The sequence below is a fragment of the Rhinatrema bivittatum genome, chromosome 9 (genome assembly GCF_901001135.1).
Source record: "Rhinatrema bivittatum chromosome 9, aRhiBiv1.1, whole genome shotgun sequence".
Classification (NCBI taxonomy): domain Eukaryota; kingdom Metazoa; phylum Chordata; class Amphibia; order Gymnophiona; family Rhinatrematidae; genus Rhinatrema; species Rhinatrema bivittatum.
Window position 1 is genome coordinate 19,152,998 of NC_042623.1, and position 27,886 is coordinate 19,180,883.

Below are 27,886 nucleotides of genomic sequence, written 5' to 3' on the forward strand. Positions count from 1 at the left end.
ACCGTTCCTCCTTTCCTCCTCCCTACCCTTCCCACTTGTATTCCTTTTATTTTATTTTTATTGCATTTTAACACAGTTTTAACAAGACATTTCTTGCTTAAGCAAAAATGGGGCATACAGCATCTATATACAGGAAAACAAATAATAAGTGCATAGCCAAGGAAACAATTTCCAACCCCCAAATATATAAGAAATTGTGGGAGAGACATGACTATATAGAGCGAAAACTAAGTAACTACTAAGACAAAACACTGAAATCCCCAGTTATTAATTTTTGACGGATGCTCAATTTGTAATACTTAAGTTGTTCCAGATCTGTAAACAGGTAATTTTCATTATTATATTTAATCTGGCATCTGCATGGATATTTTAACAAAAAATATCCCCCCTTAGACACTACCTCTTGTCTAAGGGCAAGAAATATTTTTCTACGTATCTGGGTATTTCTAGCCAAATCTGGGTAAACCCATACTTTTTGCCCATAAAACGTTAGTAATCGTGAACAGAAAAAGAATCTCAAAACATTGTCTCTATCCGAAGTAAAGGCAAAATCAACTAGCAATGTTCCTCTCCGTTTAACTTCAAGGTCTTGAGAATTTTGAAGTAAATCAGAAATATTAATAGAAGTTTATAATGGGGGTCTTTCCTCTTCATGATTTTCTCCACGCTGAATGTATTCTTTCTTTTGCAAAATATAGTATGCTTTAACAATTACCCATACACTCTGTTGGAATTTTCAAAACCTGAGAAATATAATTTTTACAGAGCTCAACAGGGCTCAATTGTTTGATAATTGGAAAATTTAATATTCTCAGGTTCAATACTCTAGTTGCATTTTCGATTTTTCAATTTTTTTGGAGACTTCCCCCTCATTCTGAATTTGGTGATGCTGTATCTTTTCTATTTGCTTAATACGAGTGTCCAGATTCTCAGTTTTTTCTTCCCGAGTCTTCAAAGTGTTAGTATTTAATTTGAGGGCATTATTTGTTTCTATCCCCACTTCAGTCAGAGAGGAAATTGAAGATTCCAGTCTTACAATAATATTCCAAAGTGTGTCCAAGGTAATTATAGGCAGTTTTAAAATTACTTTTTTACTGACCTTAGCTCCAAGGTTTGTCCCCGAGTCTTGCTTGATATCCTGATCAATGTTCTCTGGCAGCGGTGTACTCACCTCTACGGGGGTCAGAGAAGGAGTTCGAGGTCCTGCGAACGGGCGTCTCTGGTAGTGCCTGAAACACAGGCATATTTCTCGATAACAAAACCAACTCTCCCGGTATATTCCGCAAAATTCTCTGAAAGTTTTGCATTTCCTCGGGTTCCCCCTGGTTCCTCTGGCCTCATCCCGCCAGTACCCAGGGGAAGACGGTGTTTTCGGCACTCCCAGACTCAATGAGATCTCCTTGACCTAGGACATGGGACCCCGCTCCGGGTCACCTCCTCCAGCGGTCCTCTCGACAGGAGTAACTGGGGGGCACTCCGAACCACTCAAATATGCTCCTTTGCGATGTTTCCATATTAGAAGAATCTGAAGTAACCTTCAATTTAGCCTTTCTCTTAGTGTGAGGCGCATTTGTTATTGTAGAAAATCTGAAATCAAGAAAAGCGGCTAAGGTAACAGGAGCAGAGCGTTCTTGTGGCGTTCAGTGGGCAGCCATTTTGTCTCTCCCGGACCTTCCTTTTATTTTTAAACTATTTAAAATATATAGGGGAAGGAGGCATACTATTTATTTATTAGCTTTTATATATCGACATTCATGGGTACATCATGCCGGTTTACAATATAACTGAAGGAGGAAAATACAAAAAACCAGGGTGGGTGGAGAGGGAGCAGATAGGAAGAGAGAAGGGGCGAAAGAAGAGAGGGAAAAACAGGGAGGAGAAAAGGAACAGTACCTGATGGAAAACAGAAGAACATAATAAGTAGCATTGCAAATTATACTACCAACGTCTTTTCAATTCTGATTTATTGCTATTGCAATATTTTAGCGATGAAAGTTTGGACATATTTGGGAAGACGTAGGTTAATCGTTTTGGCCTTTCCATTTCAGCTACCTCTTTTGAAAAACATACATACAGGTCTTTTATTCACTTTCCTGATATAAAAATGTATTGCTCTTAAAATGGCTTCTTTAGATTGGCCCACTGATTATCTGCTTCACCTGGATCTTCCTGCTTAGTACCCCTCTAAGGTATTTTCACTCTCTCCATCTCAACTAGGATGGCGCTTTTGAAGTTCAGGACCTACAGTTTTGTATTAACCATTACATGTACATTAAAGCATAATGTTTGATCACTGGATTTTAGCTAAAAAAAAAAAAAAAAAAAAAAAAAGAAATGCAGTGCTGGGTCAGACCAAAAAAAAAAAGCCCAGCATTCTATCTTCAGGTCACAAATACCTGTCAGACCCCCCCCAGTAGGTGATCTATTAAGAGCATAAGTTGCCATATTGGGTGAAACTAGGGGTCCATCATGCCCAGCATCCTGTTTCCTACAATGGACAAGCCAGTATACAAGTACATGACAAATATCTAAACAGTAAAGAAATCTGATGCTTCTAATGCCAGTAATAAGTGGTTTTCCCTAAGTCAATTTGATTAATAGTTTATGGACTTCTCCAAACCTTTTTTTTAAACCCAGCTATGCTAACTGACTTAATCACATCCTCTGGTAATGAATTCCAGAGCTTAATTAAGCATTGAATAAAAATAATTTTCTCTGATTTGTTTTAAATGTGCTTCTTGCTATCTTCATGGAGTGTCCCCTAGTCCTTGTATTATCTGAAAGAGTAAATAACCGATTCACACTTATTCATTCTAGTCTTCTCATGATTTTATGGACCTCTATCAGCTGAGGGTCTCAATGGCACAAGACCATTGAGACCCTCAGCTGTCTTTTCTCCAAGCTGAACATCATAGGACAGCCATTCCATCCCCTTTATCATTTTGGTCACCCTTCACTGAACCTTTTCCAGTGCAACTATATCTTTTTTGCAATGCGGCGACCAGAATTGCACATAGTGCTCAGTGCGATCCCACTATGGAACAATATAGAAATGCTATCGTTTTCTCAGTTGTATTCACCATTCCCTTCCCTATAATTCTATTTGCTTTTTTGACTACTGCAGTGCACTGAGCTGATGATTTCAATCTATTGTCCACTATGACGCCTAGATCTCTTTCTTGGGTGGTAGCTCCTAATATGGAACCTAACATCGTGTAACTATTGCATGGGTTATTTTTCCCTATATGCATTACCTTACACTTATCCACATTAAATTTCATCTGCCATTTGAATGCAGTCTTCCAGTCTTACAAGGTCCGCCTGTAATTTATCACAGTCAGCTTGTGATTTAACAACTCTAAATAATTTTGCATAATCTGCAAATTTGATCACCTCACTTGTCACTTCCCTTTCCAGATCATTTATTTATTTAAGATTTGTGTACTGCAAATCAAAATTTCTAAGTGGTTTCCAAGTAAACATACATAAATAGTCAAAACATAAATATTAAAACAATAAGACAACATAAGACACATCATAAGAACATAAGAAAATGCCATACTGGGTCAGACCAAGGGTCCATCAAGCCCAGCATCCTGTTTCCAACAGTGGCCAATCCAGGCCATAAGAACCTGGCAAGTACCCAAAAACTAAGTCTATTCCATGTAACCATTGCTAATGGCAGTGGCTATTCTCTAAGTGCACTTAATAGCAGGTAATGGACTTCTCCTCCAAGAACTTATCCAATCCTTTTTTAAACACAGCTATACTAACTGCAAGAACCACATTCTCTGGCAACAAATTCCAGAGTTTAATTGTGCGTTGAGTAAAAAAGAACTTTCTCCGATTAGTTTTAAATGTGCCCCATGCTAACTTCATGGAGTGTCCCCTAGTCTTTCTACTATCCGAAAGAGTAAATAACCGATTCACATCTACCCGTTCTAGACCTCTCATGATTTTAAACACCTCTATCATATCCCCCCTCAGTCGTCTCTTCTCCAAGCTGAAAAGTCCTAACCTCTTTAGTCTTTCCTCATAGGGGAGTTGTTCCATTCCCCTTATCATTTTGGTAGCCCTTCTCTGTACCTTCTCCATCGCAATTATATCTTTTTTGAGATGCGGCGACCAGAATTGTACACAGTATTCAAGGTGCGGTCTCACCATGGAGCGATACAGAGGCATTATGACATTTTCCGTTTTATTCATCATTCCTTTTCTAATAATTCCCAACATTCTGTTTGCTTTTTTGACTGCCGCAGCACACTGCACCGACGATTTCAATGTGTTATCCACTATGACACCTAGATCTCTTTCTTGGGTTGTAGCACCTAATATGGAACCCAACATCGTGTAATTATAGCATGGGTTATTTTTCCCTATATGCATCACCTTGCACTTATCCACATTAAATTTCATCTGCCATTTGGATGCCCAATTTTCCAGTCTCACAAGGTCTTCCTGCAATTTATCACAATCTGCTTGTGATTTAACTACTCTGAACAATTTTGTGTCATCTGCAAATTTGATTATCTCACTCGTCGTATTTCTTTCCAGATCATTTATAAATATATTGAACAGTAAGGGTCCCAATACAGATCCCTGAGGCACTCCACTGTCCACTCCCTTCCACTGAGAAAATTGCCCATTTAATCCTACTCTCTGTTTCCTGTCTTTTAGCCAGTTTGCAATCCACGAAAGGACATTGCCACCTATCCCATGACTTTTTACTTTTCCTAGAAGCCTCTCATGAGGAACTTTGTCAAACGCCTTCTGAAAATCCAAGTATACTATATCTACCGGTTCACCTTTATCCACATGTTTATTAACTCCTTCAAAAAAGTGAAGCAGATTTGTGAGGCAAGACTTGCCCTGGGTAAAGCCATGCTGACTTTGTTCCATTAAACCATGTCTTTCTATATGTTCTGTGATTTTGATGTTTAGAACACTTTCCACTATTTTTCCTGGCATTGAAGTCAGGCTAACCGGTCTGTAGTTTCCTGGATCGCCCCTGGAGCCCTTTTTAAATATTGGGGTTACATTTGCTATCCTCCAGTCTTCAGGTACAATGGATGATTTTAATGATAAGTTACAAATTTTTACTAATAGGTCTGAAATTTCATTTTTTAGTTCCTTCAGAACTCTGGGGTGTATACCATCCGGTCCAGGTGATTTACTACTCTTCAGTTTGTCAATCAGGCCTACCACATCTTCTAGGTTCACCGTGATTTGATTCAGTCCATCTGAATCATTACCCATGAAAACCTTCTCCATTACGGGTACCTCCCCAACATCCTCTTCAGTAAACACCGAAGCAAAGAAATCATTTAATCTTTCCGCGATGGCCTTATCTTCTCTAAGTGCCCCTTTAACCCCTCGATCATCTAACGGTCCAACTGACTCCCTCACAGGCTTTCTGCTTCGGATATATTTAAAAAAGTTTTTACTGTGAGTTTTTGCCTCTACAGCCAACTTCTTTTCAAATTCTCTCTTAGCCTGTCTTATCAATGTCTTACATTTAACTTGCCAGTGTTTATGCTTTATCCTATTTTCTTCTGTTGGATCCTTCGTCCAATTTTTGAATGAAGATCTTTTGGCTAAAATAGCTTCTTTCACCTCCCCTTTTAACCATGCCGGTAATCGTTTTGCCTTCTTTCCACCTTTCTTAATGTGTGGAATACATCTGGACTGTGCTTCTAGAATGGTATTTTTTAACAATGACCACGCCTCTTGGACATTTTTTACTTTTGTAGCTGCTCCTTTCAGTTTTTTTCTAACAATTTTTCCACTATGACGCCTAGATCTCTTTCTTGGGTGGTAGCTCCTAATATGGAACCTAACATCGTGTAACTATTACATGGGTTATTTTTCCCTATATGCATTACCTTACACTTATCCACATTAAATTTCATCTGCCATTTGAATGCAGTCTTCCAGTCTTACAAGGTCCGCCTGTAATTTATCACAGTCAGCTTGTGATTTAACAACTCTAAATAATTTTGCATAATCTGCAAATTTGATCACCTCACTTGTCACTTCCCTTTCCAGATCATTTATTTATTTAAGATTTGTGTACTGCAAATCAAAATTTCTAAGTGGTTTCCAAGTAAACATACATAAAATCAGTAAACATAAATAGTCAAAACATAAATATTAAAACAATAAGACAACACAAGACACATCTTGTATAGACTTTTCACCAAGCATTCCTGATATAACAAAAAACTGCTTAGTATTCTTCAGGAATATTTTGGAAAAGAAACCATTTTACCATCGTCTGAAACTTTAGGTAAAAATGTGGTGCCCAAGATTCGTCAAGCCTCACTTGTCTAAAAAGTGGAACATCTAGCAAATATTGTGTGGCCGATCTTAAAGCCTTGCTGGGTGATAAAGGTTTAGGGAAGCATTGAAACTGGCAGGCACAAGACCATTGAGACCCTTGATAACCAACATTACAATTTTAAACTTAATTCACCAGTTCATCAAAATTGGTGATATAAATTGGTAACTATAAATATTTAAAAAAAGCAATGGGCCAAGTACAGATCCCTGAGGCACTTCACTCTTTTTACCTTTCTCCATTAAGAAAACTGACCATTTAATCCTACCCTCTGTTTCCGATCTTTTATTTTTTGTAGCTCACGCTCAGGGATATGCCCTGGCTTTTCCAAGCCTATCTGCCTAATAATTGTTTATGGACTTTCCCTTCAGGAGCTTGTTGAATTCTTTGCACCTCCACTATGGGGCTGATGCAGTAAGACGCACGCTGAAAATGGGAGCCCATGTTGAACACACATTTTCCTAACATGTGCAAAGAACACAAAGCCTGCCAAGTAATTATTCTCTGCCCCCAGAATAGTCCCTCTTCCTTTGATGATGAACCTGGTTGGGACTGGGCTATTTACCATCCCAAGCTGATCAGGAAACTTTGTATTCTTTCAAATTCTCTGCAATAGGTGGACCGAGTTGTGGGAGCCACAGACTCCCTTAAGAGCTCCCAAGTAGTCGAGTTCCAGTCCTCCATAGGTGCTCTGGTACAGGGATTCCCACTTCGTCACCATTTGGAACCTGTTTTTGAAATTGATCCCATTTAGCTCATGGAAGAGAATCAGCTACACCATTATTAATTTCAGTCACGTGCCAAGCTTTCACTGGAGTACTGAGCCATAGGCACAATAGTATGATCTCCCTGCACAGCTCTATCATTCTCAGACGTTTTGGGGACGGTCTGTTGATTACCTCGACCATTGCCTGGTTATCGCACCAAACAAATTACCCTCTTATTCCTAAACATGCCTAGCCATAGCACCAAAGCCACCAGGATAGGGAATAGCTCTAAAAAAAAAAGTAGTAGTATTGGTTAAATACCTGTTTCTCCAAGCCTCCGGCCAAGCTGCAGCGCACGATGACCCTGACAGTGTACTCTGAATCCCCATCTGCACATTTGGATGTCCAGATCGCAACTTGATAGCAGGGGTTCCTGTAACATGAAAATACTTTTGAAATCAGTGAGGAAATTATCCCAGACTGTCAAATCGCCTCTCAAGGACTTCGCAGCCCTAATAGTGGGGGGGCAGCACAGTAAGTTTTCTCACAGGGCAGCAAAAAAACTAGCACCCTCCTTGCATCACTGCCAATACTGAGTGGTCTTGTGATATGGTTTATATAGAATAATCTTGTTTTTTGTCTGACTTTCCTGCCAATACTCAGCCATCAATCGTGCTGTGCACTTTCTTCTTTCCCATGGATTCCAGCCCTAGGGTAGAGGGACCCTGCTAGGTGTTGGCTCAAAAAATGTCAGCAGAATGTGACCTATAAGCTCAGTAATGCAGAGTTCCTGAGATTCTCAGAGACTCACCACTAGCACATAAAATTCAGTGGTTTAATTTTCCAGAAAAGACATAAAGATTAACAGAAGAGAGGAACCAAAAAGCTTAACAAATCTTAAATACATATATTCAAAATGTATACAGCTTAGTCAGTGGTTCAATTTTAATATCTTTAATATCTATTTTATCACTTTTTAATATCTACCTATTACCCCTATGCAAACTCCTGCAAACCTCAGTTTACTTCATCTATGCTTATGATGTCCAAATTCTACTCCCAATCAATGACAATTTGGACAATACAATAAGCATCTGGAATACCCATCTCAAGTCAATTCAGCATCTCTTAACAAAAATAGCTCTCACCCTCAATAACAAAACTGAAATTCTGTATTTATGCAATACAAACTCGCCTTTACTTGATCCCCAATTCATCAGCTACACTACAAACAAAGAATTTATCCTTACTACAAAGGATTTGGGTGTCACAATTGATAATGAAATAAACCTAAAGAAACATATTAATAACATAATAAAAGAAGGTTTTTTTAAACTTCAAATCTTAAAAAGAATTAAACCTCTTCTACACTTTGAAGACTATAGAACAGCTTTACAAGCCCTAATATTCTCAAAACTAGATTACTGCAGTGCAATTCTTCTAGGTCTTCCAATTTAAACTATAAGACCTTTGCAACTTCTACAGAATGCAGCAGCCAGATCACTTTCCAACTGCAAAAGATCTGAACACATCACTCAGATTCTTCAACAACTTCATTGGTTACCAATCTGTCACAGGATAACATATAAAACCCTAACTCTGATCCACAAAGCTCTTTATAATAACAAAACAGAATGGATGAAAGACACGCTTCTTTTTAAAGACTCGCTTAGAAACCTCCGTTCAACAAATACTGGGCTTCTCTTAACTTCTTCGCCAAGAACACACACCATCAGTTTACAAGAGACTGTGTTTTTTCCATCGCTGGACCGGCTTTATGGAACACTCTACCCACGGAAATAAGACTTGAACAAAATACTAAAACTTAAAAAAATAAAAATAAATAAATAAAAACTTGGCTATTCAAAAAAGCATTTATAATGTCTTAAGATCAATGAACCCTCTTTCACTTTCACTTATATCTTCTATCTTCCCATTATCCTATTCCCCTTCCCTTTATTTTAACCTTCACTACGTTCCTTAACCCTTCCCTTTCATGACTCTCCCTCTTTTTAACCCTCCTTCATTCATTGATCACGCTCTAACATATATGGCATTTATATATTGTAATATTTATCCCATTTTGTTCTCCCATTTGTTATATTTTGTTATATTGTATCCTCTTTTTATTTTCATATTGTTATATGTAAACCGACGTGATGGCATTAGCTGAATCTCGGTATATAAAAGCAAATAAAATAAATAATTCTTCGAGGGCCTAACTGGGCCCTGGCCCCATAACACAGAGATTTCTTTACATTTTCAGGCCCTGGCTAATACAGTGCCACTGAGAACTAGATCCATGCTCCATGAAGCATTTATGGCATCTAGAAACTTAATCTCCCTGGCGTGTCTTGAGGAGACATTCAACCAGTCAATACTGGTTTAATTAAAATCTTCTATTGTGTTTCCTGAAATGCTAATCTGTTATACTAATACTATACTAATCTGTTAGCATTTCATGGTCTGTTTCATCATCCTGGTCTGGTGAACAAGTAGTAAACACTCATTGCTATATTCTTTCCTCTTTATCAACAGTTGATAGTTAATTTGGAATCATTCATATTTGTCTGCTCTTATTTCATTCCACCTGAGCTACTTCAGGTTTTTTCTGCATTTTCACTATCAGGATACTTTAATTTGCCTGTTTCAACAGTATCCTTTTCAGGTACCTCAGTCTGAACTGAGTGCTCCTGAAAGTACTAGCTTTAATATTGCTCCCTTCCTTGTGGACTCTTATCAGTTGCCTGAAGAGTACCCCTTGAAGGAGTGTAGTATCTCTTTGCTTCTGACTTTCTTCAGCAAGAATGTGCTAATTTAACATCTGGCAGACTAAAATCTCTCATGAACTGCACCTCCCCCTTTCATTTCAATCTGGTGGGTATCTCTAAGTCCCTGTTCATTTCTGCTTTCTTTAGAAGAATCTAAGGATTTGTGTTTGCAGATATCAAGGTTTCTCCAGCTAGGTCAAAGGCAAGGCTCTTGAGTATAGGGTTAAGTATTTATAAGGTTTAAAAATAGGAAACTGGCTTATTTTTTTTTTGAGAGAGAGATGTTCATTCTTTACACCTTGGTGGTCCTGATGTGATGTAAATCCTCATGGAGATTAGATGGAGGAACCGATGTAATTTCATCGAAAGTTTGGCATTTTTAGATTACAAACTGCTTCAGTGATGAGCATTGGTTCTTTACAAACTGGCAGGTGTCGGTCCATTGGTGGGCCACAGAAAACCTGCAAATGATTCTAAAGATAATCTCCTTTAAGGAGGCTTGAATAGGAACATAGAGTATAAGGGAGAGCCAGCATTAAAACTGTGAAATTAAAGTACTTGTGTTTTGTGGTGGGATTTTTACAGCTGTGTATTGGGTTCCAAGTGGAAAAAATGTTTGAGCTGCTTCTAGAATTTCTTAGAACATAAGAACATGCCATACTGGGTCAGACCAAAGCTCCATCAAGCCCAGTATCCTGTTTTCAACAGTGTCCAAGCCAGGTCACAAGTACTTGACAGGCTCCCAAGGTGAAGATAGATTACATACTGCTTATCCCAGAGATACGTGGATTCTGCAACTCTAGCTTAATAATGGTTTATGAACTTTTCCTCCAGGAACTTCTCCAAACCTTTTTTTAGATACAGCTACACTAATATCTTTCACCACATCCTCTGGCAAAGAATTTCATAGCTTAATTATGCGTTGAGTAAAAAAAATATTTTCTCTTATTAGTTTTAAATGTATTACCCAGTAACTTCATTGTTTATTTTAATTTATTTATTTATTTAAGTTTTTTATATACCAACATTCAAGACGGTAGTCCCATCATGCTGGTTCACAAGAAACAGGGGTGCAATTATAACAAACTTTACAATTTGAACAATAGTGCAGAAAAGCAGTTACATATAACAAGGAAATCAATAACTTGGAGTGAGAAGGAAAATGAAGATCAGATAATTATATATAAGTATAAATAACATTGTAAGAGGTGGCTATTAACGCTATTACTAGCGGAGCGTGATGATTGATGGGAGTTACATAGTGTTGGAGTTAGGAAAGGCCTGCGTGAACAGCCACGTCTTGAGTCTTTTCTTGAATGTTGAGATGCTGGGTTCCATTCTAAGATCCGGGGGAATGGAGTTCCATAAAGTTGGACCGGCTGTGGAGAATGCCCGATCTCTAAGCGTGATGTGTGTGGTAGTTTTGGCTGGAGGTACTTGAAGTGATCCTTTGTAAGCATCTCTTGTCGGTCTTGTTGAGTTGTGTAATCGGAGGGGGATGTGAAGATCAATTGGGGCTAATTGATGGATGTTTTTGAAAATGGTGAGAATGGCCTTGTAGATTATTCTGAAGTGGATGGGCAGCCAGTGGAGGCCCATCAGGATAGGGGTTATGTGTTCTCTTCTCCTGGTGTTAGTGAGTATACGGGCGGAGGCATTTTGGACCATTTGCAGAGGTTTTGTGTGTGATGAGGGGAGACCAAGCAAGATGGTGTTACAATAGTCCAGCTTTGCGAAAATGATTGATTGTAGAATCGTTCTAAAGTCATGTGTGTGGAAGAGAGGTCGTATTCTTTTCAGCACTTGGAGCTTATAAAAGCAGTCTCTGGTGGTTTTGTTGATGTTAGCTTTCAGGTTTAGGTGATTGTCAGTTAGAACTCCTAGGTCTCTCACTTGTGTAGTATTTGGAACGGTAGGATGAGTGTGTGTGAGGGAGCTGTTTTCTGGTGTGATGAGTAGAAGTTCCATTTTTGATGAATTTAGTATCAAGTTGAGACTTGTGAGAAGCTGTTTGATATTTTGGAGGCAGGTTTCCCAGTGAGACAGAGTTTTTGCGAGCGACTCTTCGATGGGGATCAGGACCTGAATATCGTCAGCGTAGAGGAAGTGTTTGAGATTGTATGTCCCCTGGTCTTTTGAAAGAGTAAACAACCGATTAACGTTTACTCGTTCACGCCACTCATTTTATGAACCTCTGTCTTATCTCTCCTCAGCCGTCTCTTCTCCAAGCTGAAGAGTCCTAACCTCTTTAGCCTTTCCTCATAGGGCACTCGTTCCAGCCCCTTTATAATTTTGGTTGCTCTTCTATGTATCTAATTCTGCTATATCTTTTTTGAGATGTGACTAGAACTGTACACAACATTCAAGATGAGGTTGCACCATGGAGCAATACCAGAGACATGATATTATGTTTTATTCTCTGTTACTTTCCTAATAATTCCTAGCATTCTGTTTGCTTTCTTGCTGCTGCTGCAAGCTGAGTAGAAGATTTCAGTGAATTAACGATGATACCTAGATCCTTTTCCTGAATGGTTACTCCTAATGTAGAACCTTGCATTGTGTAGTTGTAATTTGCGTTACTCTTCCCTGTCCACATCAAATTTATTTTGCCATTTGCATGCCCAGTCTCCCAGTTTTGCAAGGTGGTCTTGCAGTTTCTCACAATCCTCATGTGATTTAACAACTTTGAATAATTTGGTGTCATCAGCAAATTTGATCACTTCTTTTGTTGTTATCATTTTGCAGGTTGTTTATAAATATATTAAAAAGCAGTAGTCCCAGAACAGATCCCTGGGGCATGCCACTATTCACCTTTCTTCAGGAAAATTTACATTTAGCCCTATTCTGTTTTCTATCTTTTAACCAGTTGGCAATTCACAATAGAACACTGCCCCTATCCCATGACTTTTTAATTTCCTAAGAAGTCTCTCATGAGGGATTTTGTCAAATGCTTTCTGGAAATCCAGATATACTATATCAGTTGACTCACATTTATCCACATGTTTTATGCCCTCAAAAAAATGTAACAGTTTGGGTGAGGCAAGACTTCCCTTGGCTAAATCCATGTCTGCTTTTCCCATTAAACTATGTCTGTCTATATGTTCAGCAATTTTGTTCTTTATGATAGTTTCTACCATTTTACCTGGTACAGACATCAGACTCACTGATCTGTAGTGTACTGGATCACCTCTGGATCCTTTTTTAAAAATTGGTGTTACAATGGTAACCCTCCAATCTTTAAGTACCATAGACCAGTGGTTCTCAACCGGTGTGTCGCCACACTTCCCGGTCCCCCGCTGACCCAGCTGCTCCCTGGTCCTCCTCTGCCCGAGCTTAAAATGCTGTCAGCCCGGGCAGAACGCGGCAGGACAGCTGGAGTCAGCGGCACCGGCATGGTCTCTTATTCCCGCAGCCCCCCGCGGCCCGGAAGAGGAAGTGGTGAGCATCAGGTGTGTGCGTGGGAAGAAGAGACCATGCTAGTGTGTCAGCGTCGGCCCGAAGAGAGGAGAGGCGCAGCCGGAGGAATGAGCAGCGTGGCTCGGAGAAAAAGGAAGAAGAACGTCAACCCCCGTGGCTGATGGGACTCCTCCTCCGCAAGGGCTGAAAATGAAGCTTAGGATTGGGAGGAGGCTGCTGCTGCCGCTAGTTCCAGGGGGAGGGAGAGAGAGTGAATGAGCAAGCAAACATGTCTGTTTGAGATCCTGTGTGTGTATGTGTGTGTGTGAGTGAGATAGCATGTATGTGTGTGATTGAGAGCCTGTATATGTGAAAGAGAATATGTCTATGATTGAGAGCCTCCCTGTGAGAGAGAGAGCAATGAATGTAAGTTTACAATTGGGAACCTGTATGTGTAAGTTTGAGATTGCAAACCTGTTTGGGTGAAAGTGTGTGTGTGTATGATTGAGATCCTTTGTGTGTAAGAGAGATCATGTGTATGTATGATTAAGAGCCTGTGCGTATAAGTAAGAGAGAGAGCATGTGTGTCTGTGTGTGACTGAGAGCTGGTTTAGGTGAGGGAGCATGTGAGTATGTGATTGAGAGCCTGTGTGTAAATGAGAGAAGGAGAGAGAGAGCATGTTTGTAAGCATGTGAATGAGAGTCTGTGTGTGAGAGAAAAAGACAGCATATATGTGTGTGATTGAAAGCCTGTGTGTGTAAGCGTGAAAAGATAGACAGCATGTGTGTAAATGTGTAATTAAGAGCCTATATAATTGAGAGAAAAAGCATGTGTATATGTGAGTGACTGAGAGCATGTGTGTATAGGTGTGTAATTGAGAGCCAGTGTGAGAGAGAGCGCTGGTATGTGACTGAGAGAGAGGAGAAAGTTCCAAGCAAACCACCCCTCCTCCTGCTAATTCAAAACAATCTCAGGACACCTGGATATCAAACGTTTCCAGGTATGCAGAGCAAAAACATTTTTGTATCCTTATTTTTCATTACTGGTTCTTTGTGTCTGCTATTTTGAAATATTTTATTGGTATTTAGAAATTTTTTATGAGTTTTAAATTATTGGATATTCCACTCATCAGCTGTTTTGAAATAATATGTTCTTTTTGTTAGTACAGTTTTACTGCTACTGATTTTATATTTCTTGATTTGTTTTATAAGGATGGGTGATGTTTCTTTTTTCCTTTATTACACTGCATACAGAGACTGGCTTGTTGCGGTTTCCAGTTTAGTTTTTGTCTGTATGCTTCTAGCTATGCGTTTTGGTCTCTTTATTCTTTGTTAGGTGAGGGTCAGTACATGTGACTCAGGTGAGGTTTTCTGCTGGCGTGTAGTTTCTGTGTAGGGCTCTATAGCAGCCTGACTTGGTCTGTTTTCCTAATAGATGTATTGGTGTTTTAAGGCCTGGTGTAATATTTCAGTGTTGCCTTTTCTTAGGTAAGGTGGTTACTGTTTAAGTGCTGTAAATTGGTGCTGTTTTGGTGTGGGATGTTTACTATTTATGCAATTTCTGTTCAGACAGAATATGTATCTTTTCCTTGTGTCATTTTAAACAAAAATAATTACCGAACCTTTACTTTTTATTTTCACCGTGAATTGTAATGAGCAGTGTGTCACACATGTGAGCTTGGCCTGTCCGGTGTGTCACAATGGGAAAAAGGTTGAGAACCACTGCCATAGACAATTTAAATGTGGTTTACAAATTACTATTAACAGGTTTGCAGTTTCATTTTTCAGTTCTTTCAGGACTCTGGGATGTATACCATCTGATCCAGGTGATTTGCTACTCTTTGTCAGTTTGCCCTATTATATCCTCCAGGTATACTGAGATTTGATTCAGTTGAGATTTTGATTCTGTACTTAAAGGTATAGACATTTTTTTTATCTTCCTGTTCTCTCCTTTGTCTTCCCCCAGTAGGATATTATTGTTTAAAAAATGTGACAGCATTACAGAGCATATTAAATGTTCATAATGTGCAACACTGGACTTGCTGTTAACATTATGGTCGAAGGGATCCAGAGGTGAACCTTACATGTATGTATATTGTGACAAAAATAGTAACATAGTAAATGATGGCAGATAAAGACCAAAGGTCCATCCACTCTGCCTAACAAGTTGCTTTTTGTAGTAACTGCTGCTCTGTGCAGCTTACTCCCTCGCCGTCTGTTACGGGTAGTAGTAACTGCCGATCCATGCAAGCTACCCCCATGCAGAAGTTTTACACCTAAAGTTAATGTAGAGTACATTCAGAAAGTATTCAGATATTTTCACTTTTTCCACATTTTGTTACATTATACCCTTATTCTAAATGTATAAAATATATTTTTCCCTCCCCAATCTATACATAGTACTCTATAATGACAAAGCAAAATCAGGTTTATAGAAATTTGTGCAAACTGAAAAAAACAAAAACTGAAAATCACATTTACATAAGTATTAAGACCCCCTTTACTCAGTATTTTGAGGCACCTTTTGCAGCAATTACAGCCTCAAGTCTTCTTGGGTATGACACTACAATCTTTGCACACCTGGATTTGGGGATTTTCTCCCATTCTTCTCTGTAGATCTGCTCAAGATCTGTCAGGTTGGACGGGAGCGTCTATGCCCAGCTATTTTCAGGTCTCTCCAGAGATGTTTGATCCGGTTCAAGTCTGGGCTCTGCTTGGCCCACTCAAGAACAGTCACAAACCTGTCCCAAAGCCACTCCTGTGTTGTCTTGGTTATGTGCTTAGTGTTGTTGTCCTGTTGGAAGGTGAATCACCCCAGTCTGAGGTCCAGAGCACTCCGGAGCATTTTTTCATCTAGGATCTCGTTACTTTGCTCCGTTTATCTTTCCCTCAATCCTGACTAGTCTCCCAGTTCCTGCAGCTGAAAAACATCCCCACAGCATGATGCTACCACCACCATGCTTCACCGTAGGGATGAGCGGTGCCTGGTTTCCTCCAGAAATGATGCTTGACATTCCAGCCAAAGAGTTCAATCTTGATTTCATCAGACCAGAGAATCTTGTTTCTCATGCTCTGAGTGTCCTTTAAGTGCCTTTTTGCAAACTCCAAATGGGCTGTCATGTGTCTCTTACTGAGGAGTGGTTTCCATCTGGCCACTCTACCATAAAGGCTTGATTGGTGGTGTGCTGCAGAGATGATTTGTCCTTCTGGAAGATTCTCCCATCTCCACAGCGGAACGCTGGAGTTCTGTCAGAGTGATCACATCCAGGACCAAGGCCCCTTCTCTCCCCTGATTGCTCAGTTTGGGTGGTCAGCTTTAGGAAGAGTCCTGGTGGTTCTGAATGATGGAGGCCAGTATGTTCTTGGGGTCCTTCAATACTGCAGAAATGTTTTTGCACCCTTCACCAGTTCTGTGCCTCGACACAATCCTGTCCCGGAGGTCTGCAGACAATTCCTTCAACTTCTTGGCTTTGATTTTACTCTAACAATCACTATCAACTGTAGGACATTATTTAGACAGGTATGTGCTTTTCCAAATCAAGTCCATTCAATTTAATTTACTAGAGGTGGACTCCAGTCAAGTTGGAGAAACATCTCAAGGTCGATTAATGGAAAGAGGATGCACCTGAGCTCATTTTGAGTGTCATAGCAAAGGGTCTGAATTCTTACATAAATGTGATATTTCAGGTTTGGTTTTTTTATTTGCACAAACTTCTACAAACCTGATTTTGCTTTGTCATTATGGGGTATTGTGTGTAGCTTGAGGAGGGGAAAAATGCATATTATCCATTTTAGAATAAGGTGGTAATGTAACAAAATGTGGAAAAAGTGAAAGGGGCTAAATACTTTCTGAATGCACTGTAGTTACCCCATTTTTTTCATTTCCATCCTCTAGCCTGTAGGGATCCACAGTGTTTATCTCATGCCCTTTTGAATTCCATCACTGTTCTCATTTTCACCATCTCCTTTGGGAGGACATTCCAGGCATCTACCACCCTCATTTTGGAGAAATATTTCCCGATGTTGATTCTAAGTTGCCCCTCTTGCATGACCTCTAGTTCTGCAGATTCCTTTCCAGTGGAAGAAGTTTGTTTTGTGCATCATTAATACCTTTCAGGTATTTGAACATCTGTATCATATCTTCCCTGCACCTCCTCTCCTCCAGGGTGTACATATTAAGATCCTTCAGTCTCATCTCAAATGGCTTTTGTTGCAGGTCCGTCAATAGTTTGGTCTCCCTTCTCTGGCCCGCCTCTATCCTGTCTGTCCTTTTTGTGAGAGTCTTCAGAACTGAACACAGTCCACCAAGGACCTGGACAAAGGGCATTATCACTTCCTTTTTCCTGCTGGCTATTCCTCTCTATGCTTTTTCCACCGCCTTGTCACATTGTTTCATTGCCTTCAGATTGCCAGACACAATCACCCGAAGATCCCTCTCCCAGTCTGTACAAGACTAGGAACTGGGCACACTGTGGAGATGGCATGGATGGATATGTTTGGCAGAAATTCCATGGAATAGGCTGCATCTATCTTGACTTCTTGCCTTTGCCTTCCTGCTTTCTTTATCTGTTTTTTTTTTTATTTCTAGCTAAATTGGTGCCTTCATGCACAGCTGAATAAGATTTTTCCCTCATTTTACCCTCTCCCTCCATCTAGCCCAGCTTTCTCAGTGATGGTGCTCTAGATCCTGGCACTAGCGCCCTCCTTAGGTGCCAGTGTTGCGTGTTGTGTGAAGCTTCCGTTTAGGAGCTGTAAACACGACCTTCACAGCATCCTCAGCCGTGGCCAATTTGAAGAGCAGAAGCTCAGGTATCAGCAATGCTACTGAGCCATTAGGCCAGCTCTGCCTATCTGCTGTCTAAACATCTCTGAAACTTCCATTGTAATATTATAGAATTAAAGCTAAGTGGCAAAATATGGGCATATGTGGGGTAGAGCAGTAGATGAAATACAAAGTCTCGATGTAATTTAGCACTTCCTCATCCCATTAGGCGATTCATTAATGTCTTTATTTATTTATTTATTTATTTAACAGTTTTATATACCGAAGTTCTGGTAACAAAGTTACTAATCACTTCGGTTTACATTACAACAATAGATTGACAGTATTTAGAATAATGTCTTACAATGAACAGGATAAATAGAACTTGGAGAAAATAAAAATAATAACTTAAGGGTAATTATATACAAAGTAGTGGACCTTCCTGGAGATCAAAGCTTAGGTATTAAGTTTGAAATTAAGAGAATGCTTGGTTGAACAACCAGGTCTTTAGTCTTTTTTTAAAGGTGGGAGTCGATTGTTCAATTCTAAGGTCTGGTGGGAGTGAATTCCAGAGATTAGGACCGGCAGTGGAAATAGCTCTTTTGCTAAGTGAAGTCTTGAGAGGATGGGCTCTTAGCGTGCCTTTCTGAGCTTGTCTAGTTGGACGAGAGGTGGAGTGAAGCTGTAAAGGGATGGTGAGGTCCATTGGGGTGGAGTTATAGATGGCTTTGTGGATTATTGATAGGGATTTATAGAGGATTCTGTGTTTGATAGGGAGCCAGTGAAGGTTCTTTAAAATGGGAGTAATGTGGTCCCTTTTATTAGATTTAGTCAGGATCCTCGCAGTGGCATTTTGTAACATTTGCAGAGGTTTTAGAGAGTTTGCGGGTAAACCAAGCAGCAAAGAATTACAATAGTCTATCTTCGAGAAAATGATTGCTTGTAATACATATCTGAAGTCTTGGAAGTATAAGAGTGGTCTTAGCCTCTTTAATACTTGAAGTTTAAAGAAGCAATCTTTTATGGTGTTGTTAATGAAGCTTTTGTAGTTCAGCTGGTTATCCATGGTGACCCCAAGGTTTCTGACCTGAGTGGAAAAGGCTGGTGGAGATAAGTTGTGTGAGTAGGGACCAGTGTAGTTACCATTTGGGTTGATGAGTAGGAACTCTGACTTGTTGGAATTGAGAATCAAATCAAGATTTGTTAGGATTTATTGTGAGATTTTTGCTATTAACCCTCCTAAAGTAAATAGAGGACCTTGTTCTTTCAGGTTTCCAATTCCTTGTTTATTATTTAAAACAAGTTTTCATATTGTATGTTTAATGGCATACGTCAGTAGAGAGGGCTGGATGCGAATACTCTGTCAAAGCTCTTTGCTAATTTACGTAAATAAGATCTCATATTCCGGGACGTGCCTAAAGTCAGTCCCGTTGGGCTTGGACAGCCAGTTACGAATCATGCACACTTTTGCATGCTCTATTTTGCTGTAGTGCAAAGAAAAACTTAGAGGCTATTTTATACAGTGAAATTCTTTGAAAACCATGCCTATGCTTCTAGCCTATGACCTCAATGTGTGACGCTGATGCTTTTTGATGCTGGAATTCAGTTTTAGGACAACTTCCAATTCGTATTGATGAACTCTGAGTAAAGAGCTGCTGGATTAAACTTTTTTTCACTGGAAGCTGTTGGCAAAAATATAATAACACATTTGAGTATTTTATTTTCTCTGATTAGCAGCAGCAAAGTAGCCATACAGATGGAGCACATGACTTCTGACTTCTAATGGCTCAGAGGTGACAGAATTTGATGACGAACTCTATCGATCACAACACCATCTGTATGGCTCATTGCTCTGCTGTCATCAGAGAACACCCATAAGAGGTAAGCCATTTTGTTTTATGGACACTTGTGTTTTTTCTTCAGTGCTGCAATATTTTTTTTTTATATTGGTATCTACACTACTATTTTTTTTTTCACTCATGGAATGACTAGTTCTTAAAATACAGCAAGTCTGATCAATAATAATCCTTTTAATATTCTAAAAGGAGTTTATGCAATCTTTCTTTTCTTTTTTTTTCCTTCTCTTTCAAGTTCCACTTCTGTCATGGGGACCGAGCTTTAATTTTAGCATCTGGTATGTGGAAATTAATGGCATCGATGAACCAGATGTGGTGCAGCCGTGCCTTAATTGGTACAGCAAGGTAGGCCTGCATTTCAGACCCACGTGATCCAAGAATTGTTTGTGTCATAGACTGCGGTGTACTTGTATGGTTCATGTTAACAGGCCATGTTTAACATCGGTTAGGAGTGAAAATTATCTCTCCCCCCCCCCCCCCCCCCCCCCCGCACAGCTCCCTCAGGAGGATGCTTTTAGCCTCTCAAAGAATAAAGAAGAAAATATTGGGGAGTAAGGGGTTGTTGTAGTTCCCTTGCACTTTTGCCTATTCTGTGGCATTCATGAAATTTGTAGTGTCATAGTATCGAGTTGTCATGTAGAGGAATCTCAGTTCAATTCCCTAGCTCATGTCTTTTGCTCCTTGGGTTGGCTGAGAATGCTGCAGAGGTAGCACTCACAGCCCTTGCTAGTCAAGGAGCTGTAATCCTCATGGAGTGGTAACACCCAGTGTTTGGATATGGGGTCCATGATTGCAGGATTCTGTGAGTAGCTCTGTTACTTTGCCCCCAGATGAGCACTGTTGTTGCAGTGAGTGGGCTGAAGTGTGTGAGGAGTAGGAATATAAAATAGGGGGGAAGTCCCCTGGTACTTGTGAATGAAGGCTGCTAAATCCCATCCCACTCCAAAGGAGGGGAAGAATAGATCCTCTTCTGCTGTCATTACTATGTAAGAAACTGCTGGGCCAAAGAAAACCCTCCCTGTTACCCAACCTAACTGTACTCTCCCTGGCATTAGCAATATAATAGTACCAGATCTAAAAGAACTTGTGAAGGGAGTAATCCATCAAAGTATGGTAGCAAGCCCCCTCATATTAGAAGCTGACAAGGCTAGATAAAGAGCCCTTCATATATACGGATTAGCTCCCACTAAACTGATACAGACATACCAAACACTGCTTGTTCTTCTTCTTGCTAAAACTTCTATCATACTCTGCTTCTTCTCTAAGTTAGAACCATCCTTGTTTTATTGTAACTGATTTTTCTGCGCACTTTTATAACTTGTTATAATGTTTAAATGTATACTCTCATATTTATGCACGTTTATAATGTTTGATCACCCCTTGTTTTATGTAAACCGACATGATACGAATTCCGTGAATGCCGGTATAGAAAAAACTCAAATAATAATAATAATAATAATATTGAAGAGTGACCATCATGTAAAGTTGTGTATGCTAAAGTTGTTTGCAACAAATTTCATGTACACTTGAAAATTATAATGATCAGTCACCATAAAGTTTTGCTGTCCAATATCCACAATATTTTTTAGGATATTTATGCAAATTTTTTATGCATTTAAAAGAAACTTAGACAGGAAGTGTCTAGGAAGGTCTATTTGTATGCCGCCACTGACTTGGTGTTTTAAATTCATCTGCATCAGGATACATGAAAACCTTCAAAAATCAGCACAATAAGTCCACCGAAACATATAATAAGAAAACTCTAAAACAAGTCATTTCAATGCCAGGTCTCCCACTTACAATACAACTTTTCAAAGACTTTGCTGCACAAACGGCTAGTCTTGGTCTTGGAAAAACACCATCGGGGTCGCCGAGCAAAGGAGCGCTTTAATTCTCCTAGGACAAGCAGGATGGTAGTCCTCACACATGGATGACATCATCAGATGGAGCCCGGCACAGAAAACTTTTGTCAAAGTTTCTAGAACTTTGACTTGCACACTGAGCATGCCCAGCATGCCACTATCCACAGGTCCAATCGGGGTCCCTCTTCAGTCTCTTCTTTTCTGCGGACCTATTGTCTCACGGTTGTGGAGCTCTGCTCTTTTTTTTCAGTATTTTCAAATAATTCCCAGTCTGTTTCAATTTTACCCTCACCGAGGTCCCTCTTCTTCCTACTGGTTAGTCAGTAGGCCAACTCTGTAAGTTTTCTCCCTTCTCTGTGGTCGATTCCCAGTGGTGTCTCGCTCTCAGTGACTGCTGGGCACAGACTGCTCGTTGGGTCTTTTTTGCAATGGCGTCGTCAGGTTTTTGTCGATGCCCTCTGCGTCCGTGGAGCATGTCCCTCACGGACCCACATGAGGTTTGTATCCTCTGCCTGGGGGCATCGCAGACAACGTGAGTATCATTTTTACGACCAGATGACCCCAAAGGCCATCAAGCCCGTTTACATAAGATGGAGAAGCTCTTCAGTTCCAAAAAAATGTGAACCTTCGACTCTGGCATTGGGGGCATCAACTTCGAGAGGCTGCGGGGATCCGGTGGATAACAGAGTCTTTGCTGTCCACTCCCCCACCGGGGCCCCCTTCGGGAGAGAGGGGCCGGAGATCGGCCTTCATCGGTGTCTTCACGCTTCAGGATGGCATCATCTCAATCCTCCTCGGCGCCCAGGAAAGACTGGCCGAACACCGGGAGAATTCCCGGAAGCATCGCCACTGGTCGCCGTCTTCGCATGGTACCAGGCTCGGGTCGGCACCGGCACCAGATCTCATAATGAGTGCCAATCGATTTTTCATTTAATCCATATGGGGTTACTGTGATGAGTATTGTTCACATTATTAAGAAACTGCTGTGTCACCTCCACAGGGAGATGCTGATATAGTTTCTAATTTAGAACACAGGAGCTACACCAATTACACTAAAATTGCTCAGTTAAAATGTATTATATTAGAAACTGTACGACCATCTCCCTGTGGAGTTGACGTCGGCGATTTCTTAATAATGTGAACAATACTCAACACAGTAACCCCATATGGATTAAATGAAGAGATCGATTGGCACAAACTGAGATCTTTACTTGTTCATCTGCACGTTAAAGATGCCAGCATTTGCTTTCCAGCTGATTGTCGTTCTTTTTCTTGCGAGAACACTACTGATGTTGCATCATCCACACTGCTGTTAGTAATCCAGATTTGTGCACTTTCCATTGTATATTTAAAGCACCTCTTGCACAGTGCCCCCAATGACTTTTTTCAAGTTCCAGCCTAGCCAGCTGTGCTGTTTGTAACAAAGCCTTTGAAAAGTCGTAAAGTGAGTGGGCGATCTTGCCTAGAAATGACTCGTTTTAGATGGTTTTTTATTATATGTTTTGGTGGTCTTATTAAGCTGATTTTTGAAGGTTTTCTTGTATCCCTGATACAGATGGATTTGAAACAATGAGCCAGTGGCTGCATACGGGACAGACCTCCCTAGGCACAACCTGTCTGAGATGTTTCTTTTCTATGCATATCAAAAAAAACTCATTAAAAAAATATTGTGATAATTGAAATGCCATATTGGAAAGCGGAACTGTAATGACAGATTATAATCTTCAAATGTACTTGAAACTTGTCGCAAATGACTTTGGCATACACGACTTTCAATTTATGAAGTGCTCTTTATCTAGTCTTGTCAGCTTCTTATATAGGGGGCTTGCTACCATATGTTAGCAATATAACTTAATTTCAAATAGCACTGTGTGCGCTTGTTACCATATAAAGAATACATCCAGTAACTATTGCATAGTGGCCTTCTGTGTCATCACGTACTCTCCTATTGCAGTGGACGAGGCCTTTAAAGGAAAAATCAAATAATTATAATTTCTATTTAATCCTCTCTCCTTGGCATGGTTGTTAACATCTGTGGTTTCATTTTGAGCCCCAGTCTGTTCCCTCCTTGCCACCTTTGCATGTTGACAATAGCTATGAAAAACAATTCTGAGAAATAAGTTATATCGTCAGCACCTATGCAATGGTTCAAGATAACAGGATGGTTCATCTTAGAAAAAGAATAGGAAGTGGGCATAAAATGCTCTACATGACCTTTTCCTTATGTTGGAATAAATGCCCTATAGTGGAACAAGCCACAAATCAAAGCAGTGCCATTCTTCAGATTATCTAACACTGTTATGTTTTTTGTGTTAATACTACGTCTCGGTAGTTTTTTTATCTTAACATTTTTATTTCTTATATTTCAGTCCTTAAGTTGTGATTTTATGGCTAAACCTTGATGTTAAAAAGCTGCTTCCCTAGAATCCTCTCTTCAGCTGTTCATGCTTTGTCCATTTTTCCTATGTATGATATTTAATAAAGATCAGCACCTCCGTTTATTTAGATTTATAATGGTGGGAGTAATTAAGTAGGAGGAGCTGTCAAAAAAATTCTGAAATTAGTATCTCTTTGGATAAGAAAGAACATCAGAACAAGAAGCAGTTTTAATGATTCTTCACTTTTGACTTCTGGCTGAATTACCTACAGAATTGTTTTTGTGATTTCTGCTTTAAGACAATGACATGTATTTAACTTACTCTGCTAAAAGAGGTCTCATAGGGTTTGTTTTTCTTGTTGGTATTTAAAATCTCATTTAATCTGTCATTTCATGCATCTTGCTGCTTTCTTATCTTTTAAATCGTACATGCCTCTTAATGGTCTAGCTTATTGATGATAGTCTCATTCCTTTAGTAACGACCGTATTGACAAGGAATACATAAAAGCCTTCATTCCTGTTACTGGCAGTCAGCTGAGAGGAATGATGTATGGTATGACAGTATTGCTTTCTCTGCAGCTTATGGAGGCCACGCCGAGCTTTCTTTGCCTAAGGAGTCTTCTCCTGCCCATGATAGTTGTGTGTGTATGTATATTTATATTTGGAGGGCTGTTCTTTGCACAGAGTCCCCTTAACAACTTGATCACAGAAAATAATGAAAACTCGAGTTCCAATAACCCTCTAGCTGGAAAGCACAGAGATCTAATGGGAGTAAAAATGAATGTCCTGCTTCATTATTGGTGCACCCTGGTCCAAAGGAGCAGTTAATTTTCTTTAACCAACATGTCTTTGTTTTGCAGTTTACAGTCTTGGAGCGTTCTTGCATCCATTCCTAGAGACGAGTGCAGTGCTTGTAGTTTTCCTATGAGCAGGAAGAAGAATGAGATTATGAACCAAAGGGTTGCATTTATTGACGAGGGCGAGAAGGGATTAGTGTTATCACTCTTAAACTGCCTAATACTCAGAATTATATAGCCAAAATAAGTGATTTTTACAGTATATTATATGCTGCCACTATCAGGTGTCTCCTGTTAAATCCTCACAAAGTCCTTTGCTGCCGGCAAAGCAGATTTACTCATTGGTTTTCTTGTGTTCCAGTAGTACCGTGAACAGGAAGCCATTCGACTTTGTTTAAAGCACTTTCGTCAACACAACTACACTGAAGCTTTTGAATCCCTGCAGAAGAAAACGAAGATCGCCTTAGAGCACCCGATGTTGACGGACTTGCATGACAAGCTGGTGCTTAAGGGAGACTTTGATGCCTGTGAGGAACTGATAGAAAAAGCTGTAAATGGTAAGCAGATCAAGGGTACCACTAATCTGACAAGAGACCATCCTGACCTGTTCTGCCAGGTTCATACTGTTGTGCAATAAGAGTATTTTTCAAAAACATAGTCTCTGGGTAAAAAAGTTCTCCCTCTGAATTCAGAAACCATCAATACGTAAACCCTCCATTATCAACCACTTACACAGTAACACAGCAAATGATGGCAGTTAAAGGTAACTAACTGGTCCTTCCAGATTGCCCAGCAAAGTGTTCAGCATTGTAACTGCTGCTCCATGCACTTGTTGAAATCTATTAGTATTTTGCTTCCTTGTTGTGAGACTCCATTGTTTTTAAAATGCAGTGATCCAGTTGTTTGTATACTAACTGCAGTGGAGTGAAGCCTGCTAACTTTGTATGATGATAAAATTTGAGTGTTCTGTGTGTCGCTGTTTGGGGCAGGGGGGTGGGGAAGGTGGGAGAAGACAGAGTTTGTAAGTAAGCTTGAGCCTTGAGCAGAGAACAAGAGTTTGTCACTTGGCTGATGACCACCATTTTACCCAATTTTACTTCCCTTGCCCTCTCTAAATTTTGTGAGCATTCAAGGTCCCTTGCTGGCAGACAACTGAAAAAGAAGTTTCTACTGAGACTTATTTTTAAATGTAATTAATATTTTACTCAGGCCTTTTCATTGGTAGCTCAAGGCAGGTTACATTCAGGTACTGCAGGTATTTTCCCTGTCTGCAATCTAAGCTTCTCAGAGGACAAGCAGCAAGGTAGTCCTCACACATGGGTGACATAATCGGCTACAGCCTGGCATGGAAAACTTATGGCAGTTTCAAGAACTTTGACTGAGCCTCATTGGGAATGATCAACATGTATTATACCACGCATCCACATGAGTTCCCCTTCAGTCTCTTCTTTTCCATGGAGTCTGTCATTTCACGGTTGGGTGAGGGTCTCACTTTTCTCAACTTTTGGATCTGGTCTGTTTTGGGGAAGATCTTTGCTTTCTTAGCATCCAGTAAAATAATCCTGAACAAGTGGGTTTACACTTCCCTACCAGCAGATGGCGACAGAGCAAACTGATGTCACAGTATATAACCCCCTCTAGTGACATCAGCTTGCTAGTATTCTCCATCTCCAGCAGAAGGTGGACGTTCATCTCTCCACTGGGGATTGCTCGATTTTGGAAAAAGAATTAAGGAGAAAAGAATAATTTGCCTTGCTCCCCTGTGGTGGTACCATAAGGTCCCTTCCCCAGATGAGAATTCCTGAAGTGATTTCCGTGGTCCCTCAGAGGTGTGCTTTGGTCTGGTAGCTGGTTTCTCAGCCGGCGTGGACTTAGCTGCTTGTGCAGCTGAAAGGCAGCAGGTGCAAGAAGCCGACCACGGTGGTGATAGCAAATGCCCTCTGCCCCCGCAGCCAGAGACCATCTCTGTACTCAGCCAGGTAAGGCTGAGCTCCGTTACATTTAAAAAAAAAAAAAGAAGACAGTGAAGGAGAATTATGTTAGGGCTTCCTTTCTCCTGTTTCAGTGCTCGGTGCGTCGTTCCGATATTCTTCCCACTCCGTGGGAGGTCGAGGAACGTGGGCAGCTTGGCAGGTCGAGCAGCCTTGGTTGGCTAGGCCCCGCTCTGAGGCTTCTTAGTGCATGCCGCGAGGTAGGCCTCAACAGCTTTTTGCACGCTTCTTAGACTGCCCTCTACAGGATTGTCTGTTCGGTGTGTGCATCTAGCTGTGCGTCCAGTTTTCTGGATGCCTAGTCAGGCTTTGCTATCCTTTGAGCGGTGCTTATTCTGTGGATTTCTAGGTATTGGGAGCCTAGTGTTGGGACGCCCAAATGTCAGACGCCTAGAATTTTTTGATGTCTTAAAAAGAAAAAACAGCTAGATGCTCGCCTCCAGCTGCTGCTCAGTGCACTGTCGGCCATAATGATGCATATACCTAAAAAGCCTAAGCGCTTTTTCTCTTTGCTCTGCCTGTCATATTAGGGCATCTCAGCCAGGAGTGCCCGCTAATTTGTGCTAGCGCTATTTGGAGGCTATTTGGAGAAAACAGGAGGATTCCATCCCATCCTAGACCTAAGAACCTTGAACAAATTCATCAAAAAAGAAAAGTCCAAGATGGTTTCCCTGGGTATCTTGATCCCCCTTCTTACAAAAAGGGGACTGGTTATTCTCCCTTGATCTGAAGGATGCATATACTCACATCGAGATCTTCCCAAGTCACCGAAGGTATTTCCAATTCATAGTGGGACAACAGCACTTCCAGTATCGCATGCTGCTATTTGGGCTCGCGTCAGCCCTATGTGTCTTTACGAAATGCCTGGCCTTAGTGACCATGCACCTTCACAGACTGGGTGTTCACATTTTCCCATATCTGGGTGATTGTCTGATCAAGAGCACCTCTTGAGCGGGGGCTGACAGGTCCATGCACTCGAACACTAGGGTTAGTCATCAACTACCCCAAGTCCAGTCTCAGCCCGCCATCT

The 27,886-nt window shown here is 40.4% G+C and overlaps 1 protein-coding gene across 6 annotated transcripts in view; it reads left to right on the top strand.

The window, feature by feature from the left end:
- MKLN1 (muskelin 1) overlaps nt 1-27,886 on the top strand; it is a 315,844-nt gene that overhangs the window by 138,045 nt on the left and 149,913 nt on the right. For 5 of the 6 annotated variants that reach the window (XM_029616983.1, XM_029616986.1, XM_029616984.1 and 2 more), the window contains 2 exons: nt 20,065-20,174; nt 25,230-25,422. In XM_029616983.1, the coding sequence (XP_029472843.1) occupies nt 20,065-20,174; nt 25,230-25,422 (303 nt within the window). Of the gene's footprint in view, nt 1-20,064; nt 20,175-25,226; nt 25,423-27,886 lie in introns of those variants that run through there. The other variant, XM_029616988.1, reaches the window with a different exon arrangement.